Here is a 16,477-nt window from a genome sequence, read left to right as displayed (position 1 = left end):
GTATAGGGCCGAGTCTCCAAATCCTGCACCATCCTCTTTACAATTTCGTGTTTAGTAGTGTGTCTGATGTTATATTTTGTTGTAGCAATATATAGTTTTCAAATACGTAATTATTATGTTGTGGACAATGCTGTGACTATTTAGTGCGTTTAAACTGTGGAAATAACAGTTTTATCACTGCACTGTATTTAATTCCTTTTGGTGACAAGGATTGCGTGGGCGTTAAGACTTAAAGAGAGTCAGCACAAGAAGTGGACATTATATGACCTAACAAGACAAGGTCTGATTTACGAAGTCACATATCCGTGAAATCAACTGCATTTAAAAGACATCTTTCCTTTCCCTGGAAAGTCCGGGGATACCTTTCAAAAAGAGAGAAAATGGAAATGTTGTACATTATATGTCACAGTAACATCCCCACTATCTGTATTTGTTGCTGTAAACAGTCTCCTAGCCCTATAATATATTAGTCCGGGAGCTAGAAGGGTCCACCGTGGACACACACACACACACAAACATTACATTGCGTAAGTTGGGACAAAGAGAAGGCGTAGTGAAAATTGTATCAACGTCCGATATGAAAACAAGATGTGTCATCCATATTCAAGGATTAAAATGTGTACAGCTGCAGTTGTTCGTGAACATGAAAAATGGCAACAAAATATTGGACAAAATAAAAGAGGTTTCTCATCCCGGAGCAACTGATTTGATCAAGAGGGGAGCCATAAGTGTGGCTCGTTCCTTCATACCCGGAAACCGATGTGCCGTCGACAAAACTATGGAGGAAACCTTTATGAGACATGCCAAATCTCATAGTGACGCTGATGGGGTTAGTTTTAGTGTTTCAGGGGTTCTCAGCAACCATGATGCATACCAAAGATGGGTGCAAACAACACACATGAGATCCCAGTATCTCAACACGACACTGAACATGGCTGACATGCTGACAGCTCAGTGGAACAATGCATCGTGATGTACGACCCGCAGAGATCCTGAAAAGGGATGAATACGTTCGAAAGGCCAAGGAGGCAGTTGAAAGCTTCATCAATCCATTTATGGTTGACGACCAAGACAAACTTATCAGTCTTTCATCTGGAGCTGCAGCCACTGAGATTATAGCAACTGATGTTCTGGGCGTGGAAAAGTCAGGAAAAGAGGCACAGAAAGCTTTCATAAAAGACAGACTGGAGAAGAATGAACACTTCTTTGAACCAGTAAAGCTAATGAATCTAACAACGGCAAACAACAAAGTGGTCCAGTATAAGCAACAAGGCAATATTGCCTTCCAACTATTTATGAAATCCCAAAGCCAAGGCTTGCAGTTGGACATGAAGGAGCTGATGACGTACCCGCTGACCCCTCTCCCTTACAGCATTTGAACAGCAGATGGATTTCTGGCAAAGAGACAAATCTAAATCTTTCCAGTATCTGACCAAAGAGTGTGAGGATGCACCGGTACCATCGGCTGATTCAACACTTATGTGGCTTATGCCTACTTCTACTATCTCAAGGAGATACCAGCCAATTTCAACTTGATCTGCAACAAGTTTTTTGGCATGATGTCAACGACAACAGATGCGGTGTTCAACACAGATGTGTTTACTCCCAATTCTGTAAAATCCGTGGAACCTCCTGATTGGAAGCAGTTCCTGACAAATGATGACAACAAGACACAATTCATTAATCTCCTAATCAAGACGTGGAGTAATTCAAATGCCAATAAGCTCCATGGAAGAAAAGTCATCATCATATGTGCAAGAGCTGCATACCAGCTGACGTCTGAAGATGGGCAAAGCACAGCGAATATGGAGATCGAAACTCTACACTCATCCCAAGAGGAAACTGATTCCAGAGTAGTTCTGTACTGCAACTATGGAAAGGACATGGGATTCGAGTACATCCGAATCAAAAGTCCAGACAGTGATGTTTTCACTCTCCAGAAAACTCCAAAGTTTGCTGCTGTACTCTGCAGGTCGGGAAAACCCGGTACATAACCGAAGACCTCGTTGATGAACTGGAGGAATTCACGTGTCATATATGGTCGTGCTAGAGTTAGCACACGGTTAATGAGCTGCGATACATCCGCATACAGGAGCAGTGTGCCTAGGAAGACCAATCCCACCCTTCAAAGAATGTGGACCTGGGATCACTTCCACCATTCAGAAGTTTGGAGCAGCACGTAAGACGTGTCAACTATCAGGTTGGAATATGGAAGAGGGCCCATATTGCTGAACCAGATATTCCAGATGTGAAGGTTGACCATGGATGGGAGGTCAAGGATGGAAAGCTGGAGTCACTGTGGTACAAAGGAGATGTTCTGCCACTAGTTTCTGACGACGATGTGGATTCAAATGACTCCGAAACTGTATACCAGCTGACAGATGTGTTAGATCAGTTTAGCGTACAAAGCGACAGTGAAAGCACAGGCACTGATCTGGATTGACAATATGTACCCTGGAATGACATGAACTTTGTGTACACGGTGGACCCTTCTAGCTCCCGGACTATATGTTCATGATACAATAATTTCACCTTGACTATTAACATAAAGACAGTTTGTGCGCAAGAAGTTAGAAGTCTGTCGACTGGTAAACGGATATGTATTCTGATATATTATACATTGTAATACAATAGGAGTTGCGGAAGAGCTGAGCTGTTTGATAAAAAAGAAAATACACCGTAAGTTGTCTATATATCAGTATCAGTAACACCATATTGTCCTTTACATCATCATTATAGTTCTTCTTTTGGACAGTTAGAGTAAATTTTACAGATTCACAATATTGTAAAAATCTATTAGCATTCATATTTGGATTATTTCCTTTTGTGAATAAAGGTTGAAATTAATCGGAATCGTGTGAGGGTGACGGAAAACGTTCGAGTGGTTTTGTAAGAATAACGGAAATCTCCGAGTGGCGTTCTGATCATAAAACGCTCTATCTTTGTTCAGTACAGTTGTTCCGTGGGGATTAGATACAGGGTTCAGGAAAAATACTGAATCATTTTCTCAAATCGAAAGAGTCGCTTTACATCTACAAACATCATACCATTATACATGTACATGTATGTCGGTAAATGTAGATACACATATTTGCTGTGACTTATATGATATGCTGCCAAGACAATACGTGAACAGGTGCTCAACAGCGTGGAACGTAAAACACAGATAGATTCAGAAATGAAAGGAGCGGAAAAGAAAGAGAACGAGAAAAAAGAATGAGACAGGAGATGACTTGGAAATAACGAGGGAGATGGAAGATATAGATGTTGTGGAGTCTAATTTCCACAGACCAGTCAACCAGTAAACCAACCTTCTGTCCTGCTTCTGTGTCTGCAAAAAAGCATAACCTCACTGTGTGTTTTTCAAGCCCAAATGTCTTTCTGTATATCTCTTTTAATAATTTGTATGCCTTTTTATATAATTTCTAATTGTCATGCAGAGAATTCGACAAAAAAAAATTTCTGTAACCATCCATGATAAAGAATATAGTTGAGGTCACAACATACAATACATATCCATATTAATACCATAGTATTGAATGAATAGATTCTCAACATTGTCTATTCACTAACATCAGAAAAAATCCACATTTGATGGTAGGTTGATATAGTAGAAAATTGTTACAGTAGGTAGTAGGTAGGTTACAGTAGGTAGGTTACAGTAGGTAGTAGGTAGGTTACAGAAGGTAGTATGTAGGCTACAGTAGGTAGTAGGTAGGTTACAGTAGGTAGTAGGTAGGTTACAGTAGGTAGTTTATAATAGGAAGTAGGTAGGTTTCAGTAGGAAGTAGGTAGGTTACAGTAGGAAGTAGGTAGGTTACAGTAGGTAGAAGGTAGTTTATAATAGGGAGTAGGTAGGTTTCAGTAGGAAGTAGGTAGGTTACAGTATGTAGTAGGTAGGTTTCAGTAGGTAGTAGGTAGGTTTCAGTAGGAAGTAGGTAGGTTACAGTAGGAAGTAGGTAGGTTACAGTAGGTAGTAGGTAGTTTATAATAGGAAGTAGGTAGGTTACTGTAGGAAGTAAGTAGATTATAGTAGGTAGTAGGTAGGTTACAGTAGGTAACAGGTTGATTACAGTAGATAGTAGGTAGGTTACAGTAGGTAGTTACAGCAGGTAGTAGATAGGTTACAATAGGTAGTAGGTAGGTTACAGTAGGTAGTAGGTAGGTTACAGTAGGTAACAGCTTGATTACAGTAGGTAGTAGGTAGGTTACAGTAGGTAGTAGGTAGGTTTAACAGGGAGTAGGATAGTTTTGGTAGGCTGGTTAATTTTAGTAAGTTGAGGTTGGTTTTGGAAGGTAGTGAGCTTGTTTTTGTAGGTTGGGGTTGGTTTTGGAAGGTAGTGGGCTTGTTTTTGTAGGTTGAGGTTGGTTTTGGAAGGTAGTGGGTTTGGTTTTGTAGGATGAGGTTGGTTTTGGAAGGTAGTGGGCTTGTTTTTGTAGGTTGAGGTTGGTTTTGGAAGGAAGTGGGCTTGTTTTTGTAGGTTGAGGTTGGTTTTGGAAGGTAGTGGGCTTGTTTTTGTAGGTTGAGGTTGGTATTGGAAGGTAGTGGGCTTGTTTTTGTAGGTTGAGGTTGGTTTTGGAAGGCAGTGGGTTTGTTTTTGTAGGTTGAGGTTGGTTTTGGAAGGTAGTGGGCTTGTTTTTGTAGGTTGAGGTTGGTTTTGGAAGGCAGTGGGTTTGTTTGTAGGTTGAGGTGTTTTTGGGTTTGTTTTTGTAGGTTGAGGTTGGTTTTGGAAGGTAGTGGGCTTGTTTTTGTTGTTGGTGGTTTGTTTAGGAAGGTAGTGGGCTTGTTTTTGTAGGTTGAGGTTGGTTTTGGAAGGTAGTGGGCTTGTTTTTGTAGGTTGAGGTTGGTTTTGGAAGGTAGTGGGCTTGTTTTTGTAGGTTGAGGTTGGTTTTGGAAGGTAGTGGGCTTGTTTTTGTAGGTTGAGGTTGGTTTTGGAAGGTAGTGGGCTTGTTTTTGTAGGTTGAGGTTGGTATTGGAAGGTAGTGGGCTTGTTTTTGTAGGTTGAGGTTGGTTTTGGAAGGCAGTGGGTTTGTTTTTGTAGGTTGAGGTTGGTTTTGGAAGGTAGTGGGCTTGTTTTTGTAGGTTGAGGTTGGTTTTGGAAGGCAGTGGGTTTGTATTGTAGGTTGAGGTTGGTTTTGGAAGGCACTGGGTTTGTTTTTGTAGGTTGAGGTTGGTTTTGGAAGGTAGTGGGCTTGTTTTTGTAGGTTGTGGTTGGTTTTGGAAGGTAGTGGGCTTGTTTTTGTTGTTGGTGGTTTGTTTAGGAAGGTAGTGGGCTTGTTTTTGTTGTTGGTGGTTTGTTTAGGAAGGTAGTGGGCTTGTTTTTGTAGGTTGAGGTTGGTTTTGGAAGGCAGTGGGTTTGTTTTTGTAGGTTGAGGTTGGTTTTGGAAGGTAGTGGGCTTGTTTTTGTAGGTTGAGGTTGGTTTTGGAAGGTAGTGGGCTTGTTTTTGTTGTTTGTGGTTGGTTTTGGAAGGTAGTGGGCTTGTTTTTGTTGTTTGTGGTTGGTTTTGGAAGGCAGTGGGCTTGTTTTTGTAGGTTGAGGTTGGTTTTGGAAGGTAGTGGGCTTGGTTTTGTAGGTTGAGGTTGGTTTTGGAAGGTAGTGGGCTTGTTTTTGTTGTTTGTGGTTGGTTTTGGAAGGCAGTGGGCTTGTTTTTGTAGGTTGAGGTTGGTTTTGGAAGGTAGTGGGCTTGTTTTTGTAGGTTGAGGTTGGTTTTGGAAGGTAGTGGGCTTGTTTTTGTAGGTTGAGGTTGGTTTTGGAAGGTAGTGGGCTTGTTTTTGTAGGTTGAGGTTGGTTTTGGAAGGCAGTGGGTTTGTTTTTGTAGGTTGAGGTTGGTTTTGGAAGGTAGTGGGCTTGTTTTTGTAGGTTGAGGTTGGTTTTGGAAGGTAGTGGGCTTGTTTTTGTAGGTTGAGGTTGGTTTTGGAAGGTAGTGGGTTTGTTGTTTTAGGTTGGGGTTGGTTTTGGAAGGTAGTGGGCTTGTTTTTGTTGTTGGTGGTTTTGGAAGGCACTGGGTTTGTTTTTGTAGGTTGAGGTTGGTTTTGGAAGGCAGTGGGTTTGTTTTTGTAGGTTGAGGTTGGTTTTGGAAGGTAGTGAGCTTGTTTTTGTAGGTTGAGGTTGATTTTGGAAGGTAGTGGGCTTGTTTTTGTAGGTTGAGGTTGGTTTTGGAAGGCAGTGGGTTTGTTTTTGTAGGTTGAGGTTGGTTTTGGAAGGTAGTGGGCTTGTTTTTGTAGGTTGAGGTTGGTTTTGGAAGGCAGTGGGTTTGTTTTTGTAGGTTGAGGTTGGTTTTGGAAGGTAGTGGGTTTGTTTTTGTAGGTTGAGGTTGGTTTTGGAAGGTAGTGGGCTTGTTTTTGTAGGTTGAGGTTGGTTTTGGAAGGTAGTGGGCTTGTTTTTGTAGGTTGAGGTTGGTTTTGGAAGGTAGTGGGCTTGTTTTTGTAGGTTGAGGTTGGTTTTGGAAGGTAGTGGGCTTGTTTTTGTAGGTTGAGGTTGGTTTTGGAAGGCACTGGGTTTGTTTTTGTAGGTTGAGGTTGGTTTTGGAAGGTAGTGGGCTTGTTTTTGTTGTTTGTGGTTGGTTTTGGAAGGTAGTGGGCTTGTTTTTGTTGTTTGTGGTTGGTTTTGGAAGGCAGTGGGCTTGTTTTTGTAGGTTGAGGTTGGTTTTGGAAGGTAGTGGGCTTGTTTTTGTAGGTTGAGGTTGGTTTTGGAAGGCACTGGGTTTGTTTTTGTAGGTTGAGGTTGGTTTTGGAAGGCAGTGGGTTTGTTTTTGTAGGTTGAGGTTGGTTTTGGAAGGTAGTGGGCTTGTTTTTGTAGGTTGAGGTTGGTTTTGGAAGGTAGTGGGCTTGTTTTTGTAGGTTGAGGTTGGTTTTGGAAGGTAGTGGGTTTGGTTTTGTAGGTTGAGGTTGGTTTTGGAAGGTAGTGGGCTTGTTTTTGTAGATTAGGGTTGGTTTTGGAAGGCACTGGGTTTGTTTTTGTAGGTTGAGGTTGGTTTTGGAAGGCAGTGGGTTTGTTTTTGTAGGTTGAGGTTGGTTTTGGAAGGTAGTGGGCTTGTTTTTGTAGGTTGAGGTTGGTTTTGGAAGGCAGTTTTGGAAGGCAGTGGGTTTGTTTTTGTAGGTTGAGGTTGGTTTTGGAAGGTAGTGGGCTTGTTTTTGTAGGTTGAGGTTGGTTTTGGAAGGCAGTGGGTTTGTATTGTAGGTTGAGGTTGGTTTTGGAAGGCACTGGGTTTGTTTTTGTAGGTTGAGGTTGGTTTTGGAAGGTAGTGGGCTTGTTTTTGTAGATTAGGGTTGGTTTTGGAAGGTAGTGGGCTTGTTTTTGTAGGTTGAGGTTGGTTTTGGAAGGTAGTGGGCTTGTTTTTGTAGGTTGAGGTTGGTTTTGGGAGGTAGTGGGCTTGTTTTTGTAGGTTGAGGTTGGTTTTGGAAGGTAGTGGGTTTGTATTGTAGGATGAGGTTGGTTTAGGAAGGTAGTGGGCTTGTTTTTGTAGGTTGAGGTTGGTTTTGGAAGGCACTGGGTTTGTTTTTGTAGGATGAGGTTGGTTTAGGAAGGTAGTGGGCTTGTTTTTGTAGGTTGAGGTTGGTTTTGGAAGGTAGTGGGCTTGTTTTTGTTGTTTGTGGTTGGTTTTGGAAGGTAGTGGGCTTGTTTTTGTAGGTTGAGGTTGGTTTAGGAAGGTAGTGGGCTTGTTTTTGTAGGTTGAGGTTGGTTTTGGAAGGCAGTGGGTTTGTTTTTGTAGATTAGGGTTGGTTTTGGAAGGTAGTGGGCTTGTTTTTGTAGATTAGGGTTGGTTTTGGAAGGTAGTGGGTTTGTATTGTAGGTTGAGGTTGGTTTTGGAAGGTAGTGGGTTTGTTTTTGTAGGTTGAGGTTGGTTTTGGAAGGTAGTATGGTAGTTCCAATAAGTACTACTGTAGTGTAGGTTATTTTAGGGTTAATAGGTTTATGTAGGTTTTTATGGAGGGTTTTTTGTAGGTTAGCTAAGGGCTTGGTTGATCACAGTGACTTAACTCTAGAACCCCTCAGGTGCTTCCATCCTCCCAGAGTTATTGATATTTACATTGTAAATGTTGTAAGATAATAAAAGTTTACTGAATTTATACAATATTGGCACCCACTACTATCCTACCAATAGAAAGTACCATGGTATATAAAACATTAACTAATATATTCAACAAATTTTAATTTATTTGAACACATACAATACAGAAAAAATTAACACTAATAAAAGAATTTATCTCTTCAAGTATGTACAATTGAATAATGAAGATGTACACAAACATACATACAATAATATGTATATATATTTTTCTTTGTAGTATATACAAAATCAATTCCTGTTAATTGATTGATAACCTACTGTAAAGTCAGACATTCTCTAAACTTCAGCGATTTTTCATGAAAATTCTATTTCCTGGATATCAATATCGCTCAATGTGAATTTGTTGATTAAGTGTACCAATGAAACGAAAGAAATGTAACTAAAAAAAAAATTCATGATGTTAAACAGAATGATCTCTTTAGTAACCATTATTAGTTATCTAGACATTCATTGCTATTTAAACAGTAAACAAGAGTCCCAAGAAGCCTGCATTGCTTACCTGGCTAATACAGCTATTCAGTCATTTAACAAAGAATTTCAAATCTGATGCATAATTTCAGAAATAATTTGCCTATTGGGTTCCGTCCTGGTGGTCAAACAGAAGTCTGATTCACTGTTCTTGAAAGCTGTGCCAGACCAAACTTGGACAATATCCTTGTAAGAACTTACATTTCCCCAATTGGGCCCCACCCCTTCCGAACCCAGGGGGCAGGATCTGTCTTTTATACAAAACTGATTCTCCTTCACCAAAGAATGCTTCAGACCAAATTTGGGCAATATCTGTTCATTCCTACGGTGGTAGGATTATAAAGAATTTTCTATATTTCCACTATTGGGCACTTGCAACCTTGCCCCAGGGCCCGCCCTTCCTTCCTAGGGGACTGAGATCCTTTAGACCTAGTGAGCTATATACTTTTTACCTTCATTTTCGAAAATCAAGCAAAATATTCACAACATTTTGCAGAAGCCTAGATAAAATGTAATGAGACTGAATGTTGAATTGCAACTGTTGTACAATGTTTAGGAGCTGAGTCATGAATTTCAAAGATCAGAGAAGATACAGGAAGAAAAAGAAGCTGAAGATGACACTCTCAAAGTTGTTTCCAAAATTTTCTTGGTTCTTTCATGAACCTTACATTCCTTTCATGAATCACTCACACTAAACTCGTCTCTCATCATTTCTTTAGCAGCCTCCCTCTCTGCGGACACACCCACAAGTTCTGCTTCCTGTTCCAGTTGGGCATGCTCACACTCATATTTGTCCATAATGGCAGTGATGAGCTGGCAACGTGAGGCACCACATGTACAAGGTATAGGGTGTTCTGAACCTTCTTCCTCATCCCCTGTGTCAAAGTCATCCTCGCTACCCTCATCCTTGTCAATCATCTCCAAGGAGATATTGTAATGTCTCTTGTTTGTCTGGTCCTGGCCTAGCTCTAATTTACATGAGATTATCTCCCCTTCTTGTACTGAAAATGAAGATGGCAAAAAGAACACGGTTTGTTTCCAATGAGTTGGAGCTGAGCCAGGAGCCGTGGAAAGTGTTACAGATGTACAACTGTCCTTTGGAGATGTTCCCAAAGGACCTTGGAAATCCACATCAAACCAGGCAGCAAATCCATGCACAGTGCCATTCATTAAAATTACAAAGCTGAGTTTGGCATATATCTGTTCAATATCATCCTGTGAAGATTCATATAAATTCAGATCTACCACTGTTTGTGGCTCAGCAAGCTGTTCATCTGTAGACACCATTGTGATTACAGGTTGTTGAATAGCATTTGTCATAGCTGTGGACTTCAGTGCAGATAAGTCATATCCGTAAACATTATCCCAGAACTGGAAATGATCCCAGACATAGTCATCCATAGCAACAGGCATTAAATACAAAGTGGCCACTGATGGCAACATTAGGCCGCCAGGTGCAAGCCATCGATCTCTTGCCACAATCACCGAGTCCAACATGGACTCATGAAAAAGATAAAATCCCATCCACTCAGAGATAATTACATCTACTTTATCGACAGGTAGGTCCACATTTTCCACTCGCCCATGAATGACCACCACTCTCTCTGTTAAGTTATTTTTTTCCACAATTTTCTGACAGGCGCTAGCCATTTCGCTTGCCTCCACTGCATAAACTATCCTAGCACCTGCTGAGGCTGCAAAGAGAGAGAGAATGCCGGTGCCCGCACCAATATCCAACACAGTTTTGTCTCTAAACAGATGGGAGTTTTTTTCAATGAAGCCTTTATATGCCAATGTACGAGGCTTGTCCTTAAGCATCAGTTCATGTACACTCAGGTCACCATAACTTGTAAAGTAGTCAGAGTTGCTGGCCTTACCCCCGGTAGCTCCCTCAAAAGGTTCATTCATGTCGGAGGTATCCATCCTTCTGCTGTGTGCTTACAGATTCATTTGATCTGTAAATGAAATAACAGAGACTGAAACCCCATAGGCAATCATTTATGTACAATAAAAATGGAAACAAGACACACTCTGACTACTAATAGATTCTGATAAAAGCCATGTCTAAAAAGAGAACAGCTTTTAAAAAGAGACTTGTCTTGATATTGTCATTTGCCAGAGACCGCTGTGAAGCTATGTTTCTTTTTCTTTTCTCTTTTGTTACTGTATACCAACTTTAGACTGGAAATAAAACAATTTCCATGAAAAAACAAGAGATCCCAGTGGGATCTTGGTGCCCACCATTTCAGGATCTGTTTTCAGTTCTTGAAGATTTGCTTTGTTTTTTTTTTTGTTACAGGTGTTGTAGATGCTCATGAACTGGTCTTCATTGAATTTAATCAATGGTTGCACAAGATATTTTTATTAAGCGACTATTAGCAAATATCATTTGAAAAAGATCCCAAAGTATTATTAGATAGCAGTCAGTTACAGGTGGATAATGGACATGGTCTTGAATCAATATGATAGAATATCAAAGAAAGTATGCTTGTGCTGTATTACTGTTGACATCCAAGATGGCTGCCTGTGGGCCACCTTAATTTCAAATCAGTCCAAAAAAGGTACCATGCACAACTAGGGACTAAGGGGAAAAAACTGCATATGAAATTTGAGAAGATCCATCCAGTACTTTCCAAGAAATAGCGGTAACAAACTTTTACTTCCAAAATCCAAGACGGTCGCCTGTCGGCCATCTTGAATTCGAATCAGTCCAAAAAAGGTACACTGCACAACTAGGGACCAGGGGAAGCTCCCTATGAAATTTGACAAAGATCTATCCAGTACTTTCCCAGAAATAGCGGTAACAAACTTTTACTTCCAAAATCCAAGACGGATGCCTGTCGGCCATCTTGAATTCAAATCAGTCCAAAAAGGGTAAAATGCACAACTAGGGACCAAGGGGAAACTGCATAAGAAATTTGACAAAGATCTATCCAGTACTTTCTCAGAAATAGCTGTAACAAACTTTTACTTTCAAAATAAAAGAAGGCTGACAAGTGGCCATCTTGAATTCGGATCAGTCCAAAAAGGTACAATGCACAACTAAGGACCAAGGGGAACCTGCATATGCAATTTGAGAAAGATCCATCCAGCACTTTCCCAGAAATAGCGGTAACAAACTTTTACTTTCAAACTCCAAGATGGCCGTCTGTCGGCCATCTTGAATTCAAATCAGTCCAAAAAAGGTACCATGCACAACTAGGGACCAAGGGGAAACTGAATAGGATTTCTGTTTCCAATTTGATGAACCACAGGATTTTCAAATGTAACAGTACATGTATATATTGCTAAGACATGTAGAAATTTCATATATCATATCCAATTCAAGCACTCACATGTAGAGAGCTGTGCTCATGTAATTTGTGAAATATGACATTAAGGAAAGTCACCTTTACCAGGTCCAAAAATTACAGATATAGATCTGAATACTGAGAGGATGTAGAGTCTGCTTTAAGAAGTTCATCCCTCAGAAATTTTGTTGTGCGCAAGACAGCGATTTATCTTATCCTGGTCATGTGTATAAACTCTAAGGTTACATATAACAATATTTGTAAAAAAGTGATCAGCTGAAGATTGGCAAATATTCGCCCCCGAATAAGAATACAGATGTGAGCATGACATTTCACAGATATAGTAAAAGCAATGTGACGAGGAGTCGCAATATATTTCTTAACGGGTTTTATGTCCAAAATTACAGCCTTTCTATGAGTAGTGTGGGAAAAGTATGAAGCGAAAGGAAAAAGTGTAATACAGAGAGTCTTTGTTAACACTATGTATACTTGGTCCGTCAAAACAGGTGACGCTTCATTTGTCAACATAAATATATTTCATGCTATGAAGGACATTCTTGTTTCTTTACAATATAGTGAATAAATTATTTTCAGCTGAATGTACCCATGAGTCGTAGGTTTTTGTTCCTACATACATACCCTCACACTATGTGCAGTCCTAAATCCGATAAGACACACGTGTTAATAACCGGAAGTACGTATCAAAACATAATTCAGGACTACTGAAACCAACGATGCGGTTTAAATTCCGACAACATAAAGGATTTCTTATTTTTATTTATTTGCTATCATCAGGTTACAACTCTTCTGATAACTATTAGTATTACTAGCATGCCAGACATGACATGGTGATGGGTTGGGGTGAAGTCATCCTGACGCGATATGAAAATATCGGTGTGTGTGTGTGTGTGTGTGTGTGTGTGGGTGTGTGTGTGTGTGTGTTGGGGGGGGGGGGGGGGGGGGGGGGGGTTATCAATTCAGGACTACAGCGTGCCGTAGTTCATCCATTTTCTTGTTCTGTAGAAATCAACGAAATGGGAGTTCTTCGGCGACACGTTTTGTCTCTTACGTTAATTAAAATGTGTGATGTTTAATGTTAAGTCTATCCCTTCAGATATTTTGGATGGCACTCGACTAATTGAATTTTTATTATTTGTAAACATACTTACACCACAATAAACACATAAAACACACATCACCATATTGCTTTTACCACCACGGTAAAATACAGATATATACTTATGAACTACTGATCCAGATTTTGACGATTTGAAGGAATTAAACATTGTATCCAATTAATTCCCTTATAAAACATTATTGATATATACACATCACATAAATATTATAGAAATGTATGTTTTGGCGATTTCAGCGCTATCAAATATGAGTCAATTTTATTTTCAAAGTTGTTTTCAAACCCATGCTTTTTCCCTTTATTTTCAAAGTTTTATGTGATATTGATCCATTTTTTAAAATTTGTTTTGAAATTAAGATTGATTATACTGCTGGTAGTGTTGTGAAACGACATTGTACATGTAGTTAAGGACAGTTCAGGGGATTCGGGTTGACTACATTCACTCTCAAGGACTCGGACCTCTCCATTACATACAATCTCGTGCGACTCGAGAGTAAAACAGACATTTCTACCCGTTGATGCGTCTGTCCGAAAATATTGTAATATAATCATGACTTATCACTTATTTAAACCTCTCGATTTTACAACATCTTATTTTCGCTTCAAAAAGCACAAACATGGACTAATCTCAGACCGACTTTTTTCAAAGTTTTTGTCACCAGTACTTCAATCCGTTTCACAAGTTCTATCTATTATAAACACGTTTATAAAACAAAAGAAAAATGTGTCTGTTTCTTTTTTTTTATTATAAATGTTTACGTTTTGCATAATCGTTGATAATTATGACCGTAAATGGCACGAAGTCACTAATACCGATATCCGTGTTTATACCCCCCTGAGCGACCACCGTTTCTCCTTGCTGAGCGACCCACCGTGTTTTCCTACCGATCTTATTTAATTTACTTCATTTACAAAAAGTCCCATCCTTATCCCTAGATTTAGTCTTGTGATTAACAAAAACGTTTCAAAACGTCAATGTGTCATTTAAACTCCAAAACCTGACATGGGTAGTGCGTCTCTATATAAAGAGAAACGGATGACCGGACTACGGAAGGAGTGACGTCACAGAAAGTCGATCCCCGTTTATCCAAGTTTCCAAGTATGGGAAAATAAAAGTTTTGCTCGCTAATAGCATAACTATTGGATCACATGACATCACTGCTCTTCGAAAAGTATTTCACTTAATCGACATCTTATTAGTTATTATCATTTCAATGGTCATTTCAGGACGTACCAAAAGTTTGGTTGGAGGAGGCGGAGTTCCCGGACAAAACCACCGACCTGTATCTGGTTGGTGGAGGAAAGCCGGAGTTCCCGGACCAAACCACCGACCTGTATCTGGTTGGTGGAGGAAAGCCGGAGTTCCCGGACAAAACCACCGACCTGTATCTGGTTGGTGGAAGAAAGCCGGAGTTCCCGGACCAAACCACCGACCTGTATCTGGTTGGTGGAGGAAAGCCGGAGTTCCCGGACAAAACCACCGACCTGTATCAGGTTGGTGGAAGAAAGCCGGAGTTCCCGGACCAAACCACCGACCTGTACCTGGTTGGTGGAGGAAAGCCGGAGTTCCCGGACAAAACCACCGATCTGTACCTGGCAGCTGCACCACGTAGTTCTCGCACCCCGAGGTGAACAGCTAGTATTTCTTTAATAAGCATATTTGGCATCGATCCATAACTTTTGATATTGTAGTTTTATTGAAAATCGTCTAAAATCGACATTTTCCCCAGCAAGTCCGTGACTATTTTGGTCCCCACTTTTCGAGCTAACCCCATCCCTTCAGGTCAAAATCTCCCCATTTCACACCAAGGATTAATTGTTTGTTTTGAAAATGTATATCTTCTACACAAAGAATATTTACACTTTCGGCCAGAGTACCTCAAACGTAAATCTAAATTAAATATATATTTCGGTTTTTAAATACGGAAGTTTTCAGGGAGAAATAAAAAAAAAACAAAAAACCGGAAACATGGTAGACGTGTCTTGATACTAAATGTTGCTTCTTTATCCAAGTCATGCCACTTCAGTGTGATGACACTGTAAAGGCCTCCGTACTCTGTTTACACGTTTTCATGGTGATAGCTGTTACCGAGGAAGTGAAATCTGAACGATAATCATCAATATACATTTAAAATCAAATACCGCTTAAACTAAATTCTCTCAGTTTGACTAAATAAAAGATAAAACAAAATAGATAAAACAAAACAAAAACAATAAAATTTTATTGCCTTAAAGTCACCTGTGGGCAGTGGTCGGTTTTATAGACGAACAAAAACGTATTACCTTCCCGAAGGTTTTCATTTGAAAGACAAGGAAGTAATATCAGGTAAAATCAGTCTAAACTTCACCTTGTGATTACACTCTACTTCACCTTATGATTACACTCTACCTCACCTTATGATTACACTCTACTTCACCTTATGATTACACTCTATTACACCTCTATGATTACACTCTACTTCACCTTATGATTACACTCTACTTCACCTTGTGATTACACTCTATTACACCTGATGATTACACTCTACTTCACCTGATGATTACACTCTACTTCACCTTATGATTACACTCTACTTCACCTTATGATTACACTCTACTTCACCTGATGATTACACTCTACTTCACCTGATGATTACACTTTACTTCACCTGATAATTACACTCTACTTCACCTTATGATTACACTCTACTTCACCTTATGATTACATTACACCCTACTTTACCTGATGATTACACTCTACTTCACCTGATGATTACACTCTACTTCACCTGATGATTACACTTTACTTCACCTAATAATTACACTCTACTTCACCTTATGATTACACTCTACTTCACCTAGTAATTACACTCTACTTCACCTGATGATTACACCCTACTTCACCTGATGATTACACTTTACTTCACCTGATGATTACACTCTACTTCACCTTATGATTACACTACACTTCACCTTATGATTACACTCTACTTCACCTTGTGATTACAATATACTTCACCTTATGATTACACTGTATTACACCTCTATGATTACACCCTACTTCACCTTGTGATTACACTCTATTACACCTTATGATTACACTCTACTTCACCTTATGATTACACTCTACTTCACCTTGTGATTACACTCTATTACACCTTATGATTACACTCTACTTCACCTTATGATTACACTCTACTTCACCTTGTGATTACACTCTGCTTCACCTGATCATTACACTCTACTTCACCTGATGATTACACCCTACTTCACCTTGTGATTACACTCTACTTCACCTTATGATTACACTCTACTTCACCTTATGATTACACTCTACTTCACCTTATGATTACACTCTACTTCACCTTATGATTACACTCTACTTCACCTGATGATTACACTCTACTTCACCTCATGATTACACTCTACTTTACCTGATGATTACACTCTACTTCACCTTGTGATTACACACTACTTCACCTGATGATTACACTCTACTTCACTTGATGATTACACCCTACTTCACCTTATA

At 39.8% G+C, this 16,477-nt stretch overlaps 1 protein-coding gene across 1 annotated transcript; it reads right to left on the bottom strand.

Moving 5' to 3' along the window:
• Window positions 1-8,475: 8,475 nt before the first annotated feature.
• Window positions 8,476-12,523, bottom strand: LOC132553612 (uncharacterized). Its single transcript, XM_060217870.1, has 2 exons — window positions 12,471-12,523; window positions 8,476-10,496 (listed from the first exon to the last, which is right to left on the bottom strand). Exon 2 carries the CDS (start codon window positions 10,462-10,464, stop codon window positions 9,217-9,219), a length of 1,248 nt encoding a protein of 415 aa, XP_060073853.1. The 5' UTR covers window positions 10,465-10,496; window positions 12,471-12,523; the 3' UTR covers window positions 8,476-9,216.
• Window positions 12,524-16,477: the final 3,954 nt, after the last annotated feature.

The sequence above is a fragment of the Ylistrum balloti genome, unplaced genomic scaffold, assembly GCF_031769215.1.
Source record: "Ylistrum balloti isolate Yb309-2 unplaced genomic scaffold, AGI_CSIRO_Ybal_v1 Utg370340, whole genome shotgun sequence".
Lineage (NCBI taxonomy): Eukaryota > Metazoa > Mollusca > Bivalvia > Pectinida > Pectinidae > Ylistrum > Ylistrum balloti.
Note: the sequence above shows the minus strand (reverse complement) of the source record. Positions and strands in the feature narration are given on the sequence as shown.